The sequence below is a fragment of the Cricetulus griseus genome, chromosome 7, assembly GCF_003668045.3.
Source record: "Cricetulus griseus strain 17A/GY chromosome 7, alternate assembly CriGri-PICRH-1.0, whole genome shotgun sequence".
NCBI classification, from domain to species: domain Eukaryota; kingdom Metazoa; phylum Chordata; class Mammalia; order Rodentia; family Cricetidae; genus Cricetulus; species Cricetulus griseus.
In genome coordinates this window covers 99584870-99610996 of record NC_048600.1, presented here as the reverse complement: position 1 = coordinate 99610996, position 26127 = coordinate 99584870, and the positions used below count along the sequence as shown (strand labels likewise).

Sequence of the window (26127 nt, the reverse complement as noted above, 5' to 3'; positions counted from 1 at the left end):
CCCTTCCTCCCTCCCTCCCTTTCTCCCTCCCTCCCTCCTTCCTTCCTATAATCATTTTAAAGCTCTCAAGGAAATTTTTTTGAATTCTTACACTGAAGAGTAAGCCAGCCCAGAATGATTGTTTGGGGGATGGAATTAACATCATATGTGGTTCTTCTTCCCATTCATTTGTAAGTTTTCAAATATCAAGTGCCTACTGTGTGCTAGGAACCTTTTAAGGCAATGGACAGCTAGAAAGAAAGTACCAATTATCATGATTCTTACTCTTAGAGTTCATTTGCTCCTCAAAATAACCATATAAAGTAATGATGGCAATATAAAAGTGTATGGCTTTACCGCACTCATCTGCGCCAGGCACTGAATTAGAACTCTGGTTGCATTAATGCATCATATCGCCAATATGAGGCTTGTTTCTCTCATTTTACAGATCAGGAAACTGAGTCTCAAAGAGGCTCCAGCTTCAAATCCTGTACAGCATGACTTTATCCCCAGTTTACTAGCCACAAGGCTATATTGTTTCACTTTTACCTCGTTATTATAACTCTTATAAAGGGCGGCTGAGGCTGATCTCCATCCAGCTCTGATTCTCAAGTCCAAGAGTTTTGAGCTGTACCCTGGAGGCCTTATGGAATAAATGAGAATGCATTGGAATTTTTTGTTGTTGTTGTTGTTGCCAACTTTCTCTTCCAAAGAATTCGAACTGATTTCCAAGTAATTCTCGTTGGTTTTGAAGTGAACCTTCCTGTACTGCACATTCTCCAGCCAGGAGAAAGCTAGGGCCAAGGCCCGGGTCATCTTAACCGGGGCATCCAGCAGATGGCGCCATCTTAGTAGCCACCAGCTGGCTGCCCGGTCCCCGGGGCTCCGAAAGCTTCTCTGCTCTCCCTCACTGCCTTCTCTCTCCCCCTCCCCACGGAGCCCGGGCCCACGTGACCTCACGGCGGCCAATGGGCGAGCAGAGAGGGCGAGCTGGTCCCTGTGGCCGCCATTAAAGCGAAGGGAAAACCCGTGAATTCGGATTAAAGGGGGAAAAACACCGCCCGCTGGGCCCACAAAATGGGGGAGACTACGGCGTACAGGCGGTGAGGCGGCAGGAGAGCAGACGTTAGGCAGGCTTGGCCCAGGGACAACACGAGGACGCAGCCGGAGAATGGACTGAGCCCTCAGACGCCGCCACCACCTCCGCCGCCGAGGAGACTCTGGGCTTAAGGACATCGCTCCTGCCGGGCCGGGGGCCCGGGCTGCTCCGCCGGTCCTCGCCCTTCCCGCCCCTCCGCGGGCGCCCCCGGGCCGGGGAGAACCCTCCCGGGCTTCAGGGCTCGGCCCGCTCGGACTCGGGCTCTTGACTATTTATCGTGTAACTGATAATTTTTTTTTGTTTTTTGTTTTTTTGCTTTTTAACCTTTTTTTTTTTTTTCCCGGTGGAAGGGGCACACATCCCTTCCCCTCCTCTCCGGAGAGGGACGCGCGTCCGCGAGCTCCGCAGTCCGGCGGCCGGCCGGCCGAGCGCGGCGCGGCGCGGCCCCGCCTGCGGCCTCGGCCCGGCGGCTGGGTGCCCGGGGCCGGGGGGCGGCGGGGAGGGCGGGCGGCCCGGCGGCCTCCTCCCCACCGCCCCCCGCCCTCCCCGGTGTCTGTGTTTCTCTCTCTGGTCGGAGGCGGCGGTAATGGCGGATGGTGGGTTGTGGCGCCGGCGGCGGCTGCTGTGAGGGACGATGAGTTCCTCCTTCGTGTCGAACGGGGCCAGCCTGGAAGATTGTCACTGTAACCTCTTCTGCCTGGTGAGTGCGGGGGCTGCGGGCGGTGGGGGAGGGGGCCGCGCCGGGCGCCCTTGGGCCGTGGGGGAGGGGGTACGGGTCTCATCCAGATGCCGGTGTCCCCCGGCTAGGCCCCGCCGGAGTCGGCCTCCTGCGAGGCTCTGCGGCCGCCCCGGGAGACAGCGTCCGCTCACCTACCTACCGGCCAGGACTCTGCTTGGAAGAGTCTTGTCTTTCCCCTTCTCCTGTCTTGTTTTGGACGCTTTTTTCCCTCCATCGTAGTCTTGTCCTTAACTTGGGTTTCTTATCTGGCCGGACAGTAATATTTTCTTGAGTGCTTCTTACTTACCACCCCACCCCCCCCACCCCGTATCGAACAGTGTATCTATCCCTTTTTCACACTTTTCCATGATTGTCCCTCCTTCACTCCCTTTATGCTTTTCCCTGCTAATTGGACTTCCCTTAAACAGGACCCCCCCAAAAAACTTACGTATTAAAGCCCCTCTCTTCGTTTTATAAGTTAAGCTAACACAGCGGTAGTTTCTTATGGGTGACTTCAGATCTTTGCGTACAAACGGCGTTCATATGTTTTCTTTTTAAACTTTGAAAACATTTTGCCATTTTGACAATTTCTAGCCATCTTGCTTTTATTAGAACATTATGTTTTTGTGAGAGTGGAGGGGCTAATGGAGGAGGTACTGTGGTTTCGCACTAAACGTTCTATGTTTGTCTGTTTTGCTTACGTTTAAAGAATGTTTTGCGCTGGCTGCTCCTTTTATTGAACTGAAAAGTCTGGGGACGCTGGATGTAGGAATGTTGTACTGTGTAGGTTGGCCCCAGTCGGGTAATAGCCAATAGTTTTTAAGACTTCTCTCAAAAGTACCAACTGTTGCAAATATCTAGTCCTTAATTAGGCGATAGCTGAGTTTCGTCAATGACTTTATGTTGGAGTGACTTTTTCATTTTTTTTTCCTGTGCGATGAGAAATATTAAGTCTATCATAGTTAAGTGAATTAAGTGGGTGGAGCATAACTAGTTGGCAAGCGTAAACTGCCAGTCATGTATCAGCAGTTTCATTTTTGGCACCTTATGCTTTCTGTCGCTAAGTTAGAATAAAGACTTGCTGAATTTCCTTTGTTGAATTTCCTTCGCAATGGTAAATGGGGATCTTTAACGAACTTCTACGTGGTGGAATATTTCTTGACAGTGTCCAGTAATCAGCATCTTCACATGTAGTAAGATGTACAGCATACAGCAGGTTTAACATTTCTGTCTTTCCCAACTGGATCTATTTTTGGCACTTTGGTTCTTTGAAGATAGATTAGCACAAATCTGACAGCTCTTTGGAAGTAGTTCTTTTCCTAAAGATGTGTGCTTGTGAAGAATTAACAGGCTTTTTTTTTTTTTCCGTTTAGAAAATTGTTCAGATGTCTTGTTAGAGCCTTGACTTCTTACAAACTTGAATGAGGGTCTTTAATTTTCAGTTCACCAAGGAACAAATGTGACTGACCAGTTAGAAAAGAATGTAGGGCAGAGGAAAGATAGACATACTGTGCAGTACTGGAATGCATGTTTAACATCATTGTCTCATTTATTAAATTCTGGATATGTTGTTGTATTTATTATAGATGTGCTATTCAGTGATATTGTTATTACTGTTTTTTAAAACTGTTGTGTGTTCTTTTCCTTAAGTTCTTGCTGGTTGAAGTATTAGAATTATTTGCATGATGTTTGTTATTTTGGTCATAGTCTTTAAATGTCTTAGGCATGCATTGAAAATAGTGATGTTTTAATGAAATCAGGTACTTTATAATGATTTTTTTTTTTTTTTTTTACTTAAGTGAATGTACAATAATATAGAAATCATGTTTTCTTTTCTTCAGGCCGACCTGACAGGAATTAAGTGGAAAAGATACGTATGGCAAGGCCCAACTTCTGCCCCTATTCTGTTTCCGGTGACAGAAGAAGACCCCATTTTGAGCAGTTTTAGTCGATGCCTTAAGGCAGATGTTCTTGGTGTTTGGCGTCGAGATCAAAGACCTGGAAGAAGAGAATTGTGGATATTTTGGTGGGGTAAAGATCCCAATTTTGCTGACCTTATTCACCATGACTTATCAGGTGAAAGCAATTTATTATTTTTTAAATCTGACTTAGCAACATTGTACATTTTCCCCAAAATGTTATTGGTATTACAAATTATGGTGTTAGTGTGTATACAGTTTACACAGCCTTATTAGTGTGAAGCAGTAAGAATGGTTTCAGTGTTTTATTTCACCATGATTGTTTTACTTTACGTAAAGTATCCATGTATATTATGGAAGATTTAAACTTTGAATAACTTTCTTCTTCCACCACCCAGCTTCCTTCCTTAATTTCTCACAGTCACTTTGTACCCAGGGAAGGCATTTTCATTGACCTAAGAAAAATGGAATCTGGAAGCATTCTCATAGTTATGTAATACTTTTGAAGCCAAGTGTAACTTACCTTTGAGTCTGTTCTGCTCTGATCTCTTTTGTGTGACACTGTGGGCGGTTCTAGAAATGTAACTTTATCTGGCATGTTTTTCAAAAGTATATTATTTTTATGATTATTTATTAACCCAGGGAAGCATATGCTATTTTTTTTTTCTTTTGGGGGGGCGGAAGCGGCTCTTAAATACTACTTCATCAAAGATTATATTGAGAGACAAGAGACAAGTACCACCTTATTTAACTTTTATAGGACAAAGGTCATTAATCTTCAAGGTTGCACAGAAATAGTTTATTATGAACTCGTCAATATTACTTACTCTCTTGACTTTGAGGGTCAGCTGTACTTTAGAAAGAAACTATAGCCCTTCATGAAATTACTCAAGTTATATTTACTTTAAACTCAGTGTAAGCAAATCTTTAAGTGATATACTTGGGGGAACCAAGTTCTAGTTTGGTAAGATTTTTGACAGATTGAATTTTTTTTTTAAAGCCCTTTAAAATTTTGTGTGCGAGGAGGGCGTGTGGGTGTGGTATATATGTGCCAGTGTTGTATGGAGGTCAGAGGACAGCTTTTTGGGAGTATCTTGAGACAGGGTTTTTCTGATGGTTTCTGCTGTTATGAAACTTATTTCAAGCTAGCTGGCCCTCTAGTTTCTGGCCAGTTCTGTGGTCTCTGCTTCCCATCTTACTGTAGGAGTGCAGGGGTTACACATGCTCTGCCACATCTGTTTTTTTATGTGGGTGCTGAAAATCGAACTCAGACTGGCTATGCTTTTACCCCCTGAACCATCTCTGCTGCTCTTTAGGCCATTTGAAAAAAGGCTTTCTTGTATGAAAGTTAGTACTCTGTGGTTTCTGGCTTTGAGCTGTAGGATCTGTTTTATTTTGCATGAAATATAATCCAGGTGTCAAGTAGCCCTAGCGCTGATCTTGAACTTACTATGTAGTCAAGACTGGCCTTGAACTCCCATTCCTTTGTTTCCTGCTGCTATTACAGGCATGTACCATCAGACCAGGCTCCAGATAGTTCTATTTTGAACTAATACTTTCTAAGGTCAACATATATGGTTTTTACTTTTTGGTTTTGGTTTTTCGAGACAGGGTTTCTCTGTATTGCTTTGGAGCCTGTCCTGGCACTAGCTCTGCAGACCATGCTGGCCTGGAACTCTCAGAGATCCGCCTGCCTCTATACTACTGGGACTAAAGGCGTGCACTACCACTGCCTGGCTTTTTTTTTTTAATTAGAAACTTTTTGTTTTTAATGGATGCTTTTTTAGTATTGAGTGGTGTGGTTGTTTTCTGATAGAGCATTTTAGCTTTCCCAAGATGCTTACTAACGAACTGAGTCCTTAGTTCTAAGTATTATCATCTATTTGTTACTTTGTTTGTTTTGAAATAGTGTCATACTTAGTCCATTAGGATCTTGAACTCCTGATATTCTTGTCTCTACTTCTCTCAATGCTAGGAACATGTTACACCTGGTTTAATAGAGTTGTAGACAGTTAAAAGGTGTGTGTATGTGATAGTGCATACATATGGTGTCTATATGTATCCGAATCCCCTTAGTGCCTTTTAGCAAGATTATGCTCTTTGCTTGTGCTAAAAGCTAAGCATATCAGCTTCCTTTTTTCTTTTATTGACCAAGGTGAGAGTTGTCTTAAATTTTGAAATGATTCATGAAGTCAACTCATTAAAATGTTTGTAGGTTGTTTGTTTTATGTATTTTCCTTTAAAGTGCTGAGTATTCAATCCAGGGCCATGTGTATATGTTAGGCAAGTGCTCTACTGTTGACCTTTACCCCTGATCATTGTTAAGATGTTGATAGACTGCTTAGAAACTTGTTAAATTGAAAGTTTGAAACAAACAGTGGAAAGCTCTAATGTTGCTCAGAGTGTTTGGCTAGCATAAGTAAGGTCCTGGCTTTGAACCCCAGTACCACAAAAAAAAAAAAAAAAAATATATATATATATATATATATATATATATATATATATATATATGTCTTCTTGATAAAGTTGGTACAGCATCTGAACACACTTTTTTATTTGAGACTGAGTCTTGCTGTGTTGCCTTGAGTTCAAAGCAATCTTCCCAGTGCTAGTATTACAGGTGTGTGCTACCCTGCACAGCCTTAGGCAAACCTTTCCATGAAATCCATTTTGTGGAATCAAAGATAAGTCTTAATACATAGTATTTAGTTTTATCATGGTGAAACTAATGTTTTGAAAATTAAAAGTCTATTAATGTAGAATGTGAGCTGTTTTAGTGTATGTTGTTAAAACACTCTGCAGCTATTTTTCTTCTGGATTTTAGGTTATCAGAAGTATTTTCTCGAGCAAAGCTTGATTAGGGTTTAAAATTTTCTTCTCAATTTCTAGTTTAGCATAATTTTAAAATGACAGTACCTGTATTCTAATACAGATACTGATCCTTGAATATTATTTTTAGATATAAAATTTTCATTGCTGTCAGTTTTTGTTGAATGCTATTGAATAACTAAACATTTTTTTTTTTTTTATCAAAGTGGAAGTGATCCAAAGAGTAAGCTAGCCCTGAACTCTTGGTTTACAAAGTCAATGGTATTTATTTAATGTTTTAGCTTCTTTTTAACCTGTCATTTACTTTAGAATGTTACTTAAGTCAGACATATCTTAAAGAATAATAAGGTCTTTTCAGATGGAGTATATTTGTCTTGCCCTTTCTTTGCTCCAGGGACACCGTCTGCCTCCCTTTTGGGGTAATTAGTGCGCCTCTGTGCTCTAGCTAACCCCCTTTTCATTTCTTCCCATCTGTGGCACTCGGTTCCCTTCTTTTAAGCTCCCTTGAGAAGAGAGCAGCTGGACAGTAGGGTTGGCATCAGCTGCAGGAGGCAGTCCTGAGCTCCAAGTGGAGGTGTAGCTGTGAGGAAGGAGGACTAGGAAGGACGCAGGTGGTAACTAAGCAGCTAGTTAATTTGGCTTAGCCTGCTCTTCTCAGGCAGTGTCCTTCTGTTTGGTTCAACACCTACTACTTCTTGTTACTGAAATGTCTATGATTATGATAATATTGTCCTCCTTATTGGGGGTGGGTGTAAAGGAAGGCATTTTTGTAAAGATTAGATTCTTGTTTTTTTTCCCCCACTGGCATGTTTAATAACAAAGCCAGAGTGGCCCCCTTATCTACTTTGTCTCATCTACAGCTGTTTTTAAGAATTTTATTTTGGGTAGTTTTAGATTTTCAAAAGTTGGCAGGGTAGGGTAGGTAATGTATATCTCAGCTAACCTTTATTAATATCTACATCAGACTGATGGATTTTCCACAACTCATAAATTAATAGTGTTATGATATTAAAATATTCACTTCACTTGGATTTCTTTTACCTAGCTCTCTTGTCTACTTGTCTAGGTTGCCACATGATATTTGCTTGCCCTCTCATCTTTTTCTCTTCTACGCTGTAACAGTTTTCTCAGGGAACCTCCTTGCACCCTTTTGAAGATTTTGACAGTTCTAAAGAGTCCAGAGTCTAGTCAAGTTTTGCAGTACATGTGTTAAATTTCACCTTCTCCTCTGTCACTTAGCATATGTTTGGGTTACCATCTTAAGTTTAACTGATGGATAGAAGTAAAACATAACCTGTCTAAATTAGATTCCACATTTTGAATTTTTGCATATTTTACAGCAGTAGTACTTGATACTGCTTTGAAAAGTAATTTTGGAAAGCTTGGTTTTTGGATAAGGATTTGTGCTCATTGGTATTAAGTATAACATTTCATGAATCATTTGTTCAAAAACATCCCTTGAATTTCAAAGCCAAATATATGAGTTTTTATTCAGTTTCTAGGAGAATGGACAGTTGAATTCATATTTGTTTATTTTTTTGTAGAAAAAGAACTAGGGAAGAACTTTGTGGTTACAGGTTTAAACATTGTTTAGTAGTTCTGTGATAGTGAATGACAAGGATTTAAAGTTTGTGGTGGGAAAGTCTTAGCTCACTGGCTCCTGTCAGGTCTCCAGTTGGTATGATTGATTGTTTCTTTTAATAGGTACTGTTAATTTGCTGTTTTAAAAAGCAAGATTGTTTCAGTTTCATTGCTGTGTCTTTTTATTGTGTCCTCAGATTTGGAATTTTATTGCTGCCATTGGTTTTTATTCTTAAAAACAAAACTATTCCCTCTCAAGATTGTTTTAAACAATAATCATAAGGTAGATTATGATGAGACTTTGAGAGAAAAGTGATTCCTTGATTCCTTAAAATTAAAATTATACTGAATCAAGGCTAAAAATATTTGTTCTTTTTTTGTGTGTGTGGTTTTTGAGGTCTCTAACTGGAGTTTAGCAACATATCCAGATACTTTCGTTATACTAGAATCTCATCATGCATACTGTTTAAGTAGATCATTGTTCCAGATTTCATCTTGGATGCTTTTATCAGAGGACATTAATTATAGTGGACTTTGACTTTAAAAGGCAGCTTTTAGCAGAGTTGATAAACAAGCTAAGCCATGCTGAAGACAGTTAATTCATTTTTATCTTTGTTTTAAACTTTGTAAACTGTCCCATTTCTTTGTATTGGCTGTTCTTATGAGTGATGACTTCATTTGCTGTATGCTGTGTGGCAGTACCCTTTTTTGAGCAATAAGTGTTATCTTTTAGATCATCAGATCAGATATAACAATAACCGCATTAAGCTGTTTTAAATAAATTTCCAAGTTTTGCTCTAAGTGAATGGTACTACAACTTAAGGCAGTTAGTAATATTTGTTGACTTAATGAGTTATGAATGGGAAATAATTATTAAGAGAAACACTGATCTAGACATGTTGATTTTTTTTTTCAAGAAATCTGTACTATTTTCTAACATGCTAATTTTTGAGTCATTCCTTATTCATTGGCATATGTTCCATTTTAGCTGTTTAGCAAAATTATAGGGAAAAGATGCCTTTTTAAAAAATCAGCTGATCACCATGGAGATATTTAAAGATGTAATTTTTGAGGAAAATATTGAGTACTGGTTGTATCGGCTTTTTTTTTTTAATTTATTTTTATTTTATGTGCACTGGTGTTTTGTCTTCATGTATGCCTGGGTGAGGGTGTTGGGGCCCCTGGAACTTAACAGTTGTGAGCTGTCATGTGGGTGTTGGGAATTGGGTGTGGGTCCTTTGGGAGAGGAGTCAGTGCTCTTAACTGCTGAGCCATCTCTCCAGCCTCCTTATATCAGCTTTTTATGCTGATTTTTTTTCCCCCATTCATAATTATTTTGATGACCTATGGCACATCTTTTGCCACCACTATACCGTGTTCTCAGGAAACACACGGTTATCAGGTTTAGAATTTGAACTTTTGTATTACATTCTACAAATAATTTATAAAGTTTTTCGAGTAATACTGATAGTTGAGTTCTAATACCAATAGTAATGGAAAAGTACTAGAAACAGAATAGAAACTTTTATTTCCCTGGGGATTAAGGATACAAGGGAAGGAAAACATTTCTTTAAATGCATTAAGCAGACTTTCCGATTAGGCTCTGGTTAAGTTCTTAAAGTGCCTGGTAAAGCTTGCCATGTATTTCCTACTACTTTCTTTTCTTGTTAGAGTTGGTGTTGAGATTCAAGGTGCATTTATTTAGAGGCTGTCCTGGAACTAACTCTTGTAGACCAGGCTGGTCTCGAACTCACAGAGGTCCAGCTGCCTCTGCCTCCCGAGTGCTGGGATTAAAGGCGTGCGCCACCAACGCCCGGCCTCAAGGTGCTTTTAATTAGTGTAAGATGAGAGATACATATTACTGTCTTAGGTGGTTGGTTCTGCCATTCACTTTTCATATCTGTGACTACAGTGTGTAGAACATAACTTTTCATTTTTATAGTATCAGGAAATTAGAAACTTGGTTCAATATACTTTTTGTGTCTAAGTGACACTCCTCCTAAAACAGAATCCACATTCTTTAGACTTTTCATTGGGTATTACTAAAGTTATTATTTCTTTAGCAATGAAAAATAAATAGTTGTTTGGTTGCTTACTGTGTAGATAGAGTATTTCAGAGATTTGTTTCCCTAGGTAGTTCTGTTAGTAGTAATGAGAATTATGAGCATTTGGGGCAAGAGACTCTTGAAAGCATTAAGTTCATGTTGAGTTTCTCTAGATAAAAGTTCAAGCAATGAGAGAAATCCTTGGAAAGTAATACTACTTTTCTCTTTTTAATATTTGTGTGTGGGTGTGGGTGCGCGTGTGCCCATACTCAAGAGTATATGTGTGTAGGGCACATGTGCCATGGCACACGTGTGGAGGTCAGAAGACAACTTTGTGGAGTTGTTTTTCTTTCCAACTTTCTATGAGTTCTGAGGATTAAACTCAGGTCATCAGGCTTGGCAGCAAGGTTTTTTACTGGTCACTGAACTATCTTGCTGGTCCTGATTATTTCTAAATCACATTTGACATTCTTAGCTTAGGTTTAGCTGAAATTGATTTTTTTTAAAAATAAAACCATAGTTTTTAGAACATGTAAAAATTTTTAAAGAATTGTAATTTTTTCTATTCTAAAGATTTTTGTTTTAAACTTGCAAACAGTTCATAAGTTTCTTAAACAGTCTTTTTTAAAAAAATGAATGACAGTTATTATTTTATGTATGTCTATGACTGTACAAAGTGCCATGGCACACATGTGGAAGTCAGAGGATAGCTTGTGAATCCATTCTTGCCTTCTACCGCATGGGTACTAGGGGTTCAAACATGGTTAGGCTTGGTGGCAAGTACCTTTTCATTGGCTCAGAACAGGCATTTTGTGAATTGGAACTTTGTACTTAACACTCTTGTTTTCAACTGTAGGAAGAAGGTAAATTATTCTTCAGCTTTAAATGAATAATTTATTTGAAGTTTGTAATAACTTGTAGCTTAGATATGTGTAGAAGTAACTATATATCTTATGTCTTCCCTTTAAAACTTTGGAGTACTTAGGGGACACATTTTGATAATAGCCTCTGATACAATGTAGATGTTACAAACTTTGTGTTATTTAGAATGTAGGGAGTTTTGAAGGTGGCAGGTGATAAAGAACATTGAACAGGTGGAGAATTGGGAGCAGTTCCTGAAACATTTCTTTTGGAGTTAGGAACATGTGTATTTCTATTACTATTGTCATGTAATTTGAGGTAGAAGTTTTAATGAAGCTATTTGACTTTGAAATGAGAAGTCTACTTATTAAGCTAAAAGATGGATTCTTTTTTTGTCTCATCAGCTCACACATATGCTTGTGATCTCTAGACCTTTTATTAGTGAAGTCACTGGGTGCCCGCTCTTTTCTCTAAGAGAATATCTTTTTAATAAGATGAAACCCATAAGCATTTTAGCTTTAAGTGGAGGTAGATAAGGATCTCTAACATAACTGAATGTGAAGTTTTCCTACTTAAATTACTTTATTCTAGCCCATAAGTATTGCTATTTTCCTTTGTTTTTCTGTAGAGGAACCATATTAGCTGTTTTGAAAGACCTGACAATGATTTAGGAAAGAACACTTGAAAGAACAAAATAAAATCAGCATTAACCTTTGTAGTGGCAGTTTCCAGTGCAGTTAAAGTCCACTGTTATTACGGTTTTTAGTTAATGTTTACTCTGCCCATTTGTTGTAATACATCCTGAATATAAACTTTGCATTACTCTTAATACAGCTCTGTGTTTATTCAAAAGTTCATAGTAAATGTTATTTTTCAATGGTTTTAGCATGTGTATTTGTGAAGGGAGAAATAGTTGCCCCCCCCCCTTTTTTTTTTTTTTTTTGAAAACTGAATGGAAGCCAGATGTGGTGGCAGTAAGTCTGTTACCAATACTTGACAGGTTTGGGAGGCTGAGGCAGGAAGATCGTGAGCTCAAGGCAAGCCTTACAGATCCAGCTTCTGTCTCAAGAAAAAAAAAAAAATGATGATGATGATGCATAAGTAGAAAATGTTTATAGCTGGGTGTAGTAGCTCATACATATAAACCCAGGACTAAATAATGGAAATCTGAGATGGGATTTCTGACAGTTCAAGGCCAGCCTAGTGTATGTAGTTAGCCCTAGGCCAGCTGGTCCAAAAAGAAAAAAAAAAAAAGGAAAGGTTCTATAAACATATAGTGTATTAGAAGATCCTTAATTAGCCAGGTGTTGGTGGCGCATGCCTTTAATCCCAGCACTCCTGGAGGCAGAGGCAGCGGGATCTCTGTGAGTTCGAGGCCAACCTGGTCTCCAGAGCGAGAGCCAGGATAGGCTCCAAAGCTACACAGAAAAACCCTGTCTCAAAAAACAAAAAAAAGAAGATCCTTAATTATATTTGAACTAACAATTTATATTGTAAGCTGCTGTATCATTTTTTTACTCTTTTTTGTTTGTTTGGTTTTTCGAAACAGGGTTTCTCAGTGTAGCTTTGGAGCCTGTCTTGGAACTTGCTCTGGAGACCAGACTGGCCTCGAACTCACAGAGATCTGCCTGCCTCTGCCTCCTGAGTACTGGGGTTAAAGGTGTGTGTTACCACTGCCCAGCATTATTTGTTACTCTTACTGAATATTTTTTATTTAAATATTTTATTACAGACATAGAAGTGAATTTTGTTCTTTGAACTGTGTGTGTCCAGGTTTACCAGTGACTGATTTCTGCCCCCACCTCACACGTTAACTTGGAGTGACTTAAGAGATTTAGTGGGGAATTTGAGTCGATGTAGTTAGTAAAGAGCAATACTTCATATGACTGATATGCCATTTAGAATTTAAGTCTTCATATTTTTCCTCCTATATTGAATAATCATGTGAGTCATTGAAATGAGATCTAGTCTGATAATTAACACTTTGCTTGTTAGACTTAGTGGCAACAGCTTCCTTTGTATTCGTCACTTAGTTTTGTAGTTGAGTCATAGATTAGAATGCTGATGGTCATGAAATGTTTTGAGTTTTAATTATTAACTGGCTAGGTTTTTTTTTGTTTTGTTTTTTGTTTTGTTTTTTCCCTCTCTTCGGGTTAAATGTTTGGAGGAATTAGGACAAAGTAACAAGTGAGCCAGTTTAGAAACAGGTATAATATGGTATGTTTAACATTTTCCAGGTTTTACAAGCAAATACCCCCTTTAAAATATAGAAAATAAGTCATCATGTTTATGATATCATTGTTCTATTTTATAGTGTGGAAAATAATTTTTAGACAGTTTTGTAAAGTGCTTAGGCATTTTATATTTTGTGGAATATCTTTGAAATCTGATACTTTGATGTTTAAAGATGTATTAAAGAACACCAAGTATAGTGGCTTATGTTTGTTATCCCAGCACTCAGGGAGTAGGGGCAGGAGGATTGTTGTGAAATACCAGGCCAGCCTGAGCTACATAGTGAGTTCCAGGCCATCAAGTGCTAAATAGTGAGACTTTGTCAAAAACAAACAAAACTATCACCGATACACGCACACATACAGATTGAGAGATGGAATGATTGCAGCTCTGTATTTTGAGATAAAGGAGAGGGCTATGGATATAGATATCTGTCAAATATTTTAGTTCTCTTTGAGTAGTGTCTTACTTTATTTATTTATTTAGTTTTTTAGTTTTTTTTTTTTTTTTTTTTTTTTTTTTTCCGAGACAGGCTTTCTCTGTGGCTTTGGAGGCTGTCCTGGAACTAGCTCTTGTAGACCAGGCTGGTCTCAAACTCACAGAGATCCAGCTGCTTCTGCCTCCTAAGTGCTGGGATTAAAGGCGTGCGCCACCACTGCCCGGCGTGTCTTACTTACTTTCTACTTCATTTTTTTCTTTAGAAGAGGAAGATGGAGTATGGGAGAATGGCCTTTCCTATGAATGCCGTACTTTGCTTTTCAAAGCAGTTCACAATCTGTTGGAGAGGTGTTTAATGAACAGAAACTTTGTACGGATTGGCAAGTGGTTTGTAAAGCCATATGAGAAAGATGAGAAACCTATAAATAAAAGGTAAGCCATCTTATTTACTTCTTTAGATAATTGGTGTTTGTTAATTTTATGAGATATATAATAAAATGAGTTTACTATCTTACATAAATGTTCAGAAGGTAATATTGGCAAAGTACTATATCCATTTTCTTTAACTACTTAAGAATTTTTCTTACAATGGGAATACGCTATATATGTTTTGTTTTGTTTTAAGACAGTGTAGACAGTGTATCACTGTGTGGTGGCTCTATCTGGCTTGGAGCTTGAGTCGTAGACTAAGTTATCCTTGAACTCATGATCTGTGATTATGTTTTGTGAAGGGATGATGACCCTTACCACCTCATCCATTTAATTTTTAAAGATTTATTTATTTTCATTTTATGTGTATGTATGAATGTCTGCCATGTACGCATAGCATGTGAGTACCTGATGCCTGAGAAGGCCAGAAGAGGGATTTGGATTCTTTGGAACTGGAGTTGCAGATGGTTTTGAGCTGCCACGTGGGAGGTGGGAATGGAACCCAGGTCCTCTGCAAGAGCAGCTAGTATTCTTCTGACCCATCTCCAGTCTTCAAATTCCTCACTCTTTTAAGTTTTGTTTTTAAATTTAATTTGTTTGGTTCTTTGAGAAAGGGTCTTTTTGTGTAGTTTTGTCTGTAGACCAGGCTACCTCTGCCTTCTAAGTGCTGGGATTAAAGGCATGTGCCACCTGGTTTCTTTTAAGTTTCTTTAACTAAATAAAGTAAATTGGTCATCTTCTGCATAAGATGTGTTTTATTTTGAAGAATTTAATTTCTTGAGCTTTGGATTAGATTAATGACACAGATGGAAAAGTTGCAAATGGAAGTGCATAGGACTTTAGGGTAGGCACTCCTTTCTCTTTTCTTCTCTCTCTTCCAGTTTTTTTAAGATAGGGTCTTTAAGATTAGCTGTTCTGTAACTCACTGTGTATACAAAGCTGGCTTCGAACTTGAAGAGACCTGCCTGCCTCTGTCTCCCAAGTGCTGAGATTAAAGGTGTATACTTCCATGCCCAGATATTTCTAGTGGGAAAAATATATGATACGTCTTTAATTTTTTAGGATAATTATATCATTTTCTTCCCTTTTCTCCCTCTAGCTCTCCCTTATTCTTTGTTGCTCTCATTTAAATTTATGGATTCTTTCTTTAATTGTTCTTGTTGTTGGTGTCTGTTGTGTGTATTAAAAAATGTTAATACAGTCTGCTCAGTGTGTACGTTTCATGTATGTATGTTACCATTTGATATTGGATAGCCAATTGATGTGCTTTTCCCTAGGGAAGACTATTTCTCCACTCTGAGCATTCCTTAGTTGCCTGTCATTCTTTGTCTGGGCTTCAGGAACTGTCATTTCATACATGGATTTTTTGTATGTATATCTGAAATTTTTTCAAGCTTGGTTTTTGAAATTTTAGTAGATGGAAAAATAAAAGCTCAATTTTTTGCTCTGTGAAAATTACCAGACTTTTATTATTTTTAAACAATTTTTTAGGTTTTTTTTTGAACCAAGGTCTCACATAGCCCAAGCTGGCCTTGAACTTATTGTGTAGCTGAGGATGACCTTAAGCATACAACATTCTTATTTCTGCTTCTCAAAGGCTGGGATTATAGCATGTGCCACTGTATTCAGTTCTGTGCAGTGGTGGGGGTCAACTCAGGTTCTCATGCAAGCTGTATCCCCAACCTCAACAAACTTTTATTATTAACAAAATAATTGTAAAGATTAGATATGCATTCTCCTTCAAATTATAGGAAATATAATTACCAAACCATTGTGGGGACTCAGATTTCCCTGGAATTTTTTGCTCTGCTACCTTTAGCCTTCATCTTGGTATTGGCCTTCACACTGTACAGAAGATTGCAGGCAGGAACTGGAAGGGGACTAGGAAATAAGGAGCGATGGCTGGCTTAGAGAGACGATTCTTTTCTGGAAACTGGATGTACATAGGCTATACTGAGAGAAGCAAATATCTGTTACTTAGAAGCATTACCACTTTTTCATCAGATACATACCAATGCTTTTGACTTCTGAGCCTTTCCGTGCATATTTTCTTTGGTTTAGTTTGCATCTTGCTTTCACCACTTTAATTTACTAAGTAAACTACAATTTTCACCATGTTAGCTCCTCAGTTCTGTCTTGCCCATTACTGTCTAGATGGAGGAGGTTTCTTGAGTGTAGAGAGAAATGAATGTGCCCATTTAGCTATGCACCTTCTGGAAATGTCTTTCATTTTTCTTAGAAAAATCTCTTTTACATGATTGCTAATAATTGACAATACTACTTATAGTTGGAGGTTTCCATGAATCACACAGATTCTACTTGCTGTTTACACAAGTAATTGAGCACAAGTGTTTTTCGTGGGATTGCCTAATTGAGAAGAGAGGCTAAATTAAAACTTTCATTACTAGAAATATTGTGTTATTTTGAATTATTGTGGTTGTAGTTGTATAAACTTGATTTTAATCAGAAAAAATGAGTTAAACACTGTTTTTCAAATTACTGGAAACTTAAAAGAAGTTTCAATTATCAGAACATCTTATACTTTTGGATTAGGGATGCTTGCCTGTATGAGTATTTTGTAAAAGAATAGTGAAGTTGTCAGGGAGGAATGTGTATGCTATAAACTGACTTGACCTAAACAAAAGAGAAAATAGTCCCTGTCTTCTTACTTTTTAAAAACAAAACAAATAAGAAAACAAGGTTTTGCTATATAGTCCACCATGGCTGACATCAAATTCATAATCCTGCCTCAGGCTCATACGTGCAGTGATTGCAAGCATGTACCATTACACTTGGCTGTCTTAAATATTCTCTTGGGGCTGGAGATAGTGTTCAGTGGGTAAGAGTCCTAGCACCTGAGTTCAGATCCTAGCACCCATATTTATATACACACACACAGGTCTATAACCACATCACTGTGGGGAGTCAGAGAGATAGGGTCCCTAGCACTTGCTGGCAACCTGGCCTAGCTCTGTATTCAATGAGAGACTGTTTCAAGGGAGTAAGATGGCGAGTCATAGAGTAGGACACCTGATACCTGATACCCTCCTCTGATTTTGCTTGCTTATATACTGCATATGTATAACACACACACACACACACACACACACACACACACACACACACACACACACACACACACACGTCTGTTTTGTACCTCTGTGTCTGTCTTCCCTCCCTTTGTGGGTCAAACCCGGCCGTATACATGCCAGGCAAGTGCTTTCCCCACTGAGTTCTGTCTCTAAGTTGCTCAAGTTGGTTTCAAACTTGCACTCTTCCTGTGTCAGCTTCTGGAACAGTTGGAATTGTGGCATGCACACCACATGGTAAATCTAGGGAGATTCTCATTTTCTAATAATCTGGACATAGAAGTAGTTAACTTTGTCAGTCCAGGGACTGAACCACAAGAAATGGAGTCACCTTCTAGTGATGCAGTGAGGATAGGTATAAAGGACCCTCAAATTTATAAGGGTAATTAACAACTGAAACAAATTAAGTTTTCAGATAATTGGATGAAAGAATGTCTGGTATGTTATCTTAAATAGTTGAGGCATCATTCTGCAATACATGGGCCTGAATTTTCTGGTAAGATTATAAGCAACTGGGGCTGGTGTCTTAGAAGAACCAGTGACTTTCCACCATTGTAATGCTTGAGAGTATATCTGAGTGAGACTGTCTTGAGTGAGAATATTACTGAGTTTGTGTGGTGAAGCTTTTTGTCATGCTGAATCTATTATAACCCTATTGCTGAGTGGGTAGTTAAATTTATTTATTCATTTACCTGTATTTATTTGTATATATGGGAGTTTTGGCCTTCATGTGCCACATAGCACACCTGTAAATGTCAGTGAAGGTCATTTGGAAGTTTGTTACCTTCTGTCATGTGGCTCCTGGGAATAGAACTCCAATTGTCAGATTTGATGGTAAATAAATTTATCCATTGAGCCAATCTCCCCAGCCCCCAATTTAGCAAGTTTTAAATGCTTCTAATAAGATATATAGAATATAATGACATTGGTATGCAGCTCTTGTTTGAGATAACTAATACTACATCTTATAGGGTATATTGCCATGGGAAACTTTGCTACTAAGTAGCAGATGAGATTTTATAGAATAGTATGGAATTTGTAGCTCAGACTGGCCTGGAATAGCTATGTAACTCAAACTAATCTAGAATTTGTGGTGATCCTCATGCTTCAGTGTTCAGAATGTTGGGTTTACAGGCAGAATCCACTATATTCACTATATCCTTCTAGTATTTGATATTAGCTAGTATTTGATTTTAATACATACTATAATCTTATCCCATATCTTCTTCACTTGTAGATATTTAAATGTTTATGAAAATTTTGCTAATTTTGTCTTTTGACATCTTTATTTTATATATGATAGTTAATTGTAGCCCCTACTTTAAAAGGCAACATAGGGCAATTTTTATAAAACACACACACACATGAGCATACATGCAGGTGTACACATGTACACATGTATAAATACAGGGTAGAATAAATACTTGCTAGCCGTAGATAAAACAGAAAGCAGATAGGATCAAACCTGTGGTTCAGTATGTTTTTATCTTGTGTCCTGGGAAAGAACCTGATCCACAAAGATTAAGGTGTTCTTGCTTTTTGTTTTGTGGGAAAGGAGAGGAATACCTCATGCATTTGTGGCAAATTATTGTAATTAGCATATTAAAGCTGAGCATGGTGGCACATGCATGTAATTCCAGCACTCTGGAGACTGAAGCTGGAAGTTCAAGATCAGCCTCGACTACATAGTGAGACTTACCACAACTTCACCCTATCCCCTAAAAAAGAAAGGATGTTACTGTGAAATACTGAAATACAGTGCTTTCAGGGCTTAAGAGATGGCTCAGGGGTTAAAAGCACTAACTGCCCTTTCAGAGGTCCTGAGTTCAATTCCCAGTACCCACATGGTGGTTCATGACCATCTATAATAGCATCTGATGCCCTCTTCTAGCGTGTAGGTATACATACAGAGCATTCAGACGTGAAATATAAATAAATAAAATTAAATAAAAAGACAGTGCCTTCTTTTTCGTGACAGATGTTTTAGGCTTATACTGTTTAATATAACCACTAGCTACTTGCTACTATTTAAATCCAATACATTGAAATTAAAATAAAATTATTTCAATCTCACAAGCTACATTTTTAAGTGCTTATTCTGTATAATGCCTGTTTTTCTGTAGAATGGCAGTTCAGAGGTGGGGAGTTTCTGTTATTGTAGAAAGTTCTTTTGGATGGTGTTGCCTTTATAATTCAAACTGTGTTTTTAGTGTTTTATACAAGCAGTTGGTCAAGTTCTTCTTCTTCTTATTTATTAAAATTAGTAGGCAACATGATTTGCTTTAAATTGCAGTAATAAAACTATTTACTCCTACACACAGCTTTTCCTTTATCTTCTGATCTCCAAAATTAATTAAAAATAAGCACCATGACATGTAAATCTCTACTGGAAAGAAATTAGTAGCAGTTAATAGCTTTAGAATGTTCTCTGTTCTTTGGATATCTTACTACCTCTGAAAAGTTGAAGTTAAGAGGTATTGCTTTGTGTTATCCTTATTCTTTGTTGAGATGTCTTGCTTATGTAGCCCAGCCTGGCCTTGAACTAAAGATCCTTCTGCCTCAGCCTCCTTACTGCTGGGTCTCTAGACATGCATTGCTATATCTCTTTTACTGTAATATTTCTTTGTACCTTCTTTGGGTAGCATAAAGAAATAATATGTGAACCACAAACATAGTTTAAATTTTCTGTTAAACTGTTAGTTAACTGAGCTCAGTGTTGTGTTTGACAGGCTTAGGTGCATGTGTGTGTGTGTGTGTGTGCGCGCGCGCTCACACTAAGTAAAACTAAAAACCAAGCCCAAATCAGGTGAAACTAGTTTTAATAATATTTTCCTTAGTTTGGTACACTTTAAATACATTTTAGAGTGTAAATCTACAAGAGATGTCATTGAGATAGTTTCTATGTTTTGTGTGAGGTCTTTGAAATCTAGTATGTTTTTTATCCTCAGAGCATATCTTAATTTGGATTGGCCATAGTCCAAATGATTGTAATTACATGGGGATTGTCTAACAACTAGGTTTTAGGGCTTTAAACTTAGCTTGTTAGTGTTGTTTGATTATTACCTAATACCTGGTGGTCTCCTCCTGGAACTAATTGTGTCCTAGGTTGAGTGTGTAGTAGAGTCCCAAAGGTACCCGTATCAGGGTTATACACTGTCAATTTAGCCTTAGTTACTTCAGATTGTCCAGTTTCCCCCTTCTTTAGTTCTTCTAAACTGATTTGTTCTTATAAAGTCTGGTCTTACATGGTGATATGGCCTATCTGTACCTATACCCTGATGTATTTTGCTCTGGTACTTGAATCATTAGGATTTCAAACCCCCCCCCCCCAATCTCTTTGGCAGGGGTGTGTGTCAAGATAGCCTTTTCTCTGTTTTTTTTGTTTTGCTGGGTGTTCTGGAACTCACTCTGTAGACCAGGCTGGCCTCAGACTCACAGATCTGCCTGCCTCTGCCTCCCAAATGCTGGGATTAAAGTTGTGAACCACTACCACTTGGCAGAATCATTAGGATTTGAATGGCTTTTAGCATTTTCATCTTTTCCAGGAATAGTTGGAGAAATTAAGTCTAAAGAATGACTTTTCCCCATTACTGCCATTTTCTCCTATAATTCTTAGTATTGACTCATCTTTTTTCAAGTATTGCTTTTAGATGCTAATAATATTGAGACTTTTTCCTGAAATGTGGAAGAGAGTAAGAGAACACCTGCGTAGGACTTATGAGGCACTGATCAGAATTAGAGTTTACTATATGTAAATGTAAATCTTAAAAAAAAAAAAAAACCTATTTCAGATGGGCGTTGGTGACGCACCCCTTTAATCCCAGCACTTGGGAGGCAGAGGCAAGCGGATCTCTGTGAGTTTGAGACCAGCCTGGTCTACAAGAGCTAGTTCCAGGACTATTTCTTCTCTGGCTTTACAAGTAATGAAACATAAAGCATAGAGCAGTTCAGTAACTCCTTTCTACAAGGCCTCACAGAACTAAGGATTGGGGCTGATTGATAGGACATGAAAAACAAGAGAAATCTTAAGCCCTATTAAGCAGACCATTTATGTCATACACTTACATCTTTTTTTAAAAGTAATAGTAAATAGTACAAGCAGAGTACTTACAAAGAATAGTAAAAAGAAAGCATAGAAGACTTCAAGCTGTAAACTAAGAGTAAGAGTATTGCTTTCTAATGATTCTTTCCTATATAATGCTCAGTATTGTGTTCATTAAACATGTAGAAATACATAGAAGATTCAGAGATATGTTCTTTGGGATTTTAGTATAGTGCCTTTGTTCATGGAATTATATTAAGAATGTCTGACATTGCTGATTAATGTGGTTTGCAAAGTTGTCTTGAGTGTGGAAATGATAAGGAGAATGTCCAAAAATTACTGAGAGTAGGGGTGGGGCTGTACTTGGTAGAGGGTTTGCCTAACAGCACAAAAGAAGTTTATGGTTGAGTGCATAGTGAGTTTGAGGCAAGCCTGTGCTGCAAGATGCTGCATCCAATCAGTTTGAGTCAGTTAATCAGTTAATCAATCAATCAGTAAATAAATAATAAATGGATAATTATTATTGGTGCTGGTGTCTTAACCTGAGCCTGTGACATGGGGCTAACCTTAATGTATAAATTTGAAAACTGTTGGCACTCGAGAGGCAGAGGCAGGTGAATCTGTGAATTTGAGGCCAGCTGGGTCTACAAAGTGAGTTCCAGGACAGCTAGGGCTACAGAGTCAGACTCAGCCTCAAAAACCAAAACAGCAATAAAAACAATAATTAAACACAAATTTAGAAGCCGGGCATTGGTGGCGCATGCCTTTAATCTCAGCACTCAGGAGGCAGAGGCAGGCGGATCTCTGTGAGTTCGAGACCAGCCTGGTCTACAAGAGCTAGTTCCAGGACAGCCTCCAAAGCCACAGAGAAACCCTTTCTCAAAAAACCAAAAAAAAAAAAAAAACCCCCACAAATTTAGAAAAATAAAATAAAATAATAGGAAAGTAGTGAATTCATAGAATAAAAGTATCTGGGAATTATTAGGCTTAAAATATTAAAACACATATAATAAAATTAGTCATTTTTGCTGTTTTTCAGCATTTCCCCTACATTAAGGACATTATGCTACAACTGTCATTGCTATCAATCTAGAATTTGTTCGTTATCCCAGACTGAAAATTAACCCATAAAATAATAGCTCCTTTTCTCCCACCCCTTGGTCCCTGGTAAACCACTTTTCTATCTTCTGTGAGTATAAGTGAAATTATATAACATTTGTTTTGTGTCTCACTTGAAATTTCACTTGCTGTATCTTCAAGTTTTATCCATGTTGTAGCATGGGAGAGATTTTAAGACCAAATAATGATCCATTGTATATGTAGAGTATATTTGTGTGTCCACTTATTGACTGGCATCTGAGTCATTCCCATCTTTTCACTATTTGTTAAATTTTTCCTCGGGTCCCTGCTTTTTATTCCTGTGATTGCATACTCAGAAGTGAAATTGCTGGCTCATAGGACAATTTTAAGTTAAATTATCTGAAAAATTGCCATACTATTTTCAATTGTGGTTATAGTGTTTTACATTTTCATCAGTAGTATAAGAGTTTCAGTCTCATTGCATCCTTAACAATGCTTGTTATTTTCTGGTTATCTGTTAATAACCACTTTTGTTGGTGTGAAGTGGTATCTTAGTATATTCCTGATTTGCATTTCCTTAATCACTACTGCTGGTTAGCATACTTTTTTATTGGCTGCTTATATATTTTCTCAGAAAATACCAGACTCTGCCTATTTTTAATTGTTAGGAAGACTATGTTTTATTTACTTATTTTTGAGTTAGCACTTCCGATAGCTAATTTTATGATGTGTACACATATGTTTGTATATGTACTGGGGGGAGTCATTGGCTCAGTCTTGGAGATCAAAGCCAGGGTTTCACAAGCTTGACTACTGCTGTACCACTGAGTTACAGCCCTAATTTTATGATTGTAAAATAGGTCATAGCTTTGGTGTGGTGGGCACATGCCTTTAATCCCAGCACTGGGAAGGTAGAGAGACAGGCAGATTTCTGTGAGTTTAAAGCTATCTTGGTCTACACTGTGAGTTCCCTGTCTCAAAAATGAAAGCAAAAAAAAAATTTTTTTTTGTTTTTGTTTTTTTGAGACAGGGTTTCTCTGTGTAGCTTTGGAGCCTATCCTGGCACTCGCTCTGGAGACCATGCTGGCCTTGAACTCACAGAGATCTGTCTGCCTCTGCCTCCCAAGTGTTAGGATTAAAGGCATACACCACCAACACCCGGCCTTTTTTTTTTTTTTTTTTTTTTTTTTTTGAGATAGTTTCTAGCTTTGAAACTTGGTCAGTAGACCAGGTTGTCCTGGGACTCAAAGAGATCTGCCTGTCTCTGCTGAGATTAAAGGTGTGCTCTACCACCACCCAGCTTCTGTAGCTCCTTAAGACAAGTGCTAAAAACCAACCAGATTAGTTACTTCCTAGTGCTACACACATGCTTTATCCCTCTCTCTCCCTTTCTCTCCTTCTTCTTCCCTTCCCCCTCTCCCTCTCCCTCTCCGGCTCTTCCTCTCTGCCCCCCTTTCCCTTCCTCCCTCCCCACATACAATGTATGTATTTACTAAACCCATTCTAGCAAGTTGGGTGTGGTGGCACACACCTGTTAGCCAGTAATCTTGACGCTTTGGAAGTAGAAGCAGAAGATCTCAACTTTGAGGCCAGCATACACGACTAGTCAGCGATAGTCTGAGTGACATGAGACCCTGCTCAAAAACAGATAAGCAAACAGAAAACTCATAATAGGAGAGCTAACTTTCATTCTTTGTTTTTCTTTTTATTCTATTTTTTATTCATTTTACATGCTAACCCCAGTCTCCCCCCCTCCCCCCACAACTCACCCTCATCCACTCTTCAGAAAGGGTAAGGCCTCCCATTAGGGAGTCTACAATGCCTGGCACATTCAATTGGGGCAGGACCAATCCCCTCCCCCAAGACTGAGCAAGGCATCCATCCCACCATATAGAATGGGCTTCAAAAAAGTAGCTCATATATTAGGGCTAGATCTGGTTCCACTGCCAGGGGTCCCACAAACAGATCAGGCTACAAAACTGTTGTCCACATACAGAGGGCCTGGTTCAGTGCCATGCAGGCTCCCCAGCTGTTAGTCTAGAATCCATCAACTCCCACAAGTTCAGGTCAACTCTCTCTGTGGGTTTTCCCCGTCATGATCTTTTTTTTTTTTAATTTTGATTATTATGTATACAATGTTCTGCCTGCATGTATGCCTGCAGGCCCGAAGAGGGCACCCGATCTTATTACAGATGGTTGTGATCCACCATGTGGTTGCTGAGAATTGAACTCTGGACCTCTGGAAGAGCAGTCAGTGCTCTTAACCTCTGAGCCATCTCTCTAGCCCCTCCCCTCATGATCTTGACCCCCTCTTTCTCATATAAACCCTTCTCTCTATCTTCATCTGGACTCTAGTAGCTCAGCCTAGTGCTTGATTGTAGATTAATGCATCTGCTTCCATCAGTTATGGGATGAAGGTTCTATGATGACAGGGTAGTCATCAGTCTTATTACAGAGGAAGGCCAGTTAGGCACCTTCTCCACTATTGCTAGGGGACTTAGCTGGGGTTATCATGGAGTCCTGGGAATTTTCTTAGCATCAGGTCATTCTTTGTTTTTCTAAGATAATGTCTCACTTTGTACCCATACTGCCTTTTTATCCCTGTTTCCTTTTTCCAAGTATTGGGATTGTACGTATGTGCTGCTTACTTACTAAATCTAGTCCTAAAGGAGCTAGCTTTTGTCTTGAGTTGTCGTCCTTTTCTTTTTTGGGGGCAGGGGGGTCATCTTAGAAAATAATCTTTTAGAGGCCTATAGGCATTTGGCTACCAAGCTTAATGATGACCTGAGTTTGATCCCCAGAACTTATGTGGTGGAAAGAAAGAACACCCACAAGTTGCCTTTGAGCTCCACAAGTGTACCATGTCATGCTCAAAAGTCCACACACACTCACACACAGAAAATATGTAAAACAAACAAACAGAACCTTTTTATTTAATTTCAATATATAATTGAGGAACATTTCAGTAACACAAAATTGTTGAGGTTTCATTTCTGAAGTCTGCCTCATTGGTAACTAGAAAACAAACAGTAGTAGTCTTTACTTAAAACTTTCCTTCAGAGTGAGTAACAGTGTATATTGCTTGGTTCATCATTGTAGTTAGAGACATTTATTCCCTTTTCCTTAGAGCTAACCTCATGGATGATACTACAAATGATAACATTCTCTCTGAAAGAGAAGCCATTCTGAGTAGTATGTAAGTACTAAGCTAAAAGTCTCTGTCCTTCAATGTTCTGTGACTAGAATATTGCTTTCAGTGTAAGAATCTTAAAAGTATGAATCCTGCTGGGCATTGGTGGTGTACCCCCTTAATTCCAGCACTCAGGCAGAGGCAGGCAGATTTCTGAGTTCGAGGCCAGCTTAGTCTACAGAGTGAGTTCCAGGACAGGCTGCAAAGCAGTACAGGGAAACCCTGTCTCAAAAAACCAAAACCAAAACAAACAAACAAACAAACAAAAGTATCAATCCTATGTTAGAGCATTTCTCCCCAATATAGTACACAAACTCTGTTGATAATCATTTTGTATTACAGTGTGATCAGAGTATATTGGGGTCATTTGCTGGCAGTGTGGGAGGATGGTTTTCTTTGCTATAGATTTCTGGGATTAAGAGCTGCTGTGCTGGTAAATAGGGTTTTGAAGATAGACAGTCAAAGGGACAGTGCTACATGCTTTGCACTTTAGAATATTCGTTTTTCACAGAGATTCATTGGAGGCTAATTTATTACTTTGTACTAGAAAGCCAACTTTCCTTTTTTGCCCCTCTCTCTAGTTTTCTTCTCTAATT

General features: G+C 38.6%; 1 protein-coding gene across 1 annotated transcript in view; it reads left to right on the top strand.

The window, feature by feature from the left end:
• The first annotated feature begins 1588 nt into the window (after nucleotides 1-1588).
• Med13 (mediator complex subunit 13) overlaps nucleotides 1589-26127 on the top strand; it is a 97220-nt gene continuing 72681 nt past the window's right edge. The window contains exons 1-3 of the mRNA XM_027426367.2: nucleotides 1589-1778; nucleotides 3638-3872; nucleotides 13965-14133. Coding sequence (XP_027282168.1) covers nucleotides 1713-1778; nucleotides 3638-3872; nucleotides 13965-14133 — 470 coding nt within the window. The 5' untranslated portion in view covers nucleotides 1589-1712. The remainder of the gene's footprint in view (nucleotides 1779-3637; nucleotides 3873-13964; nucleotides 14134-26127) is intronic.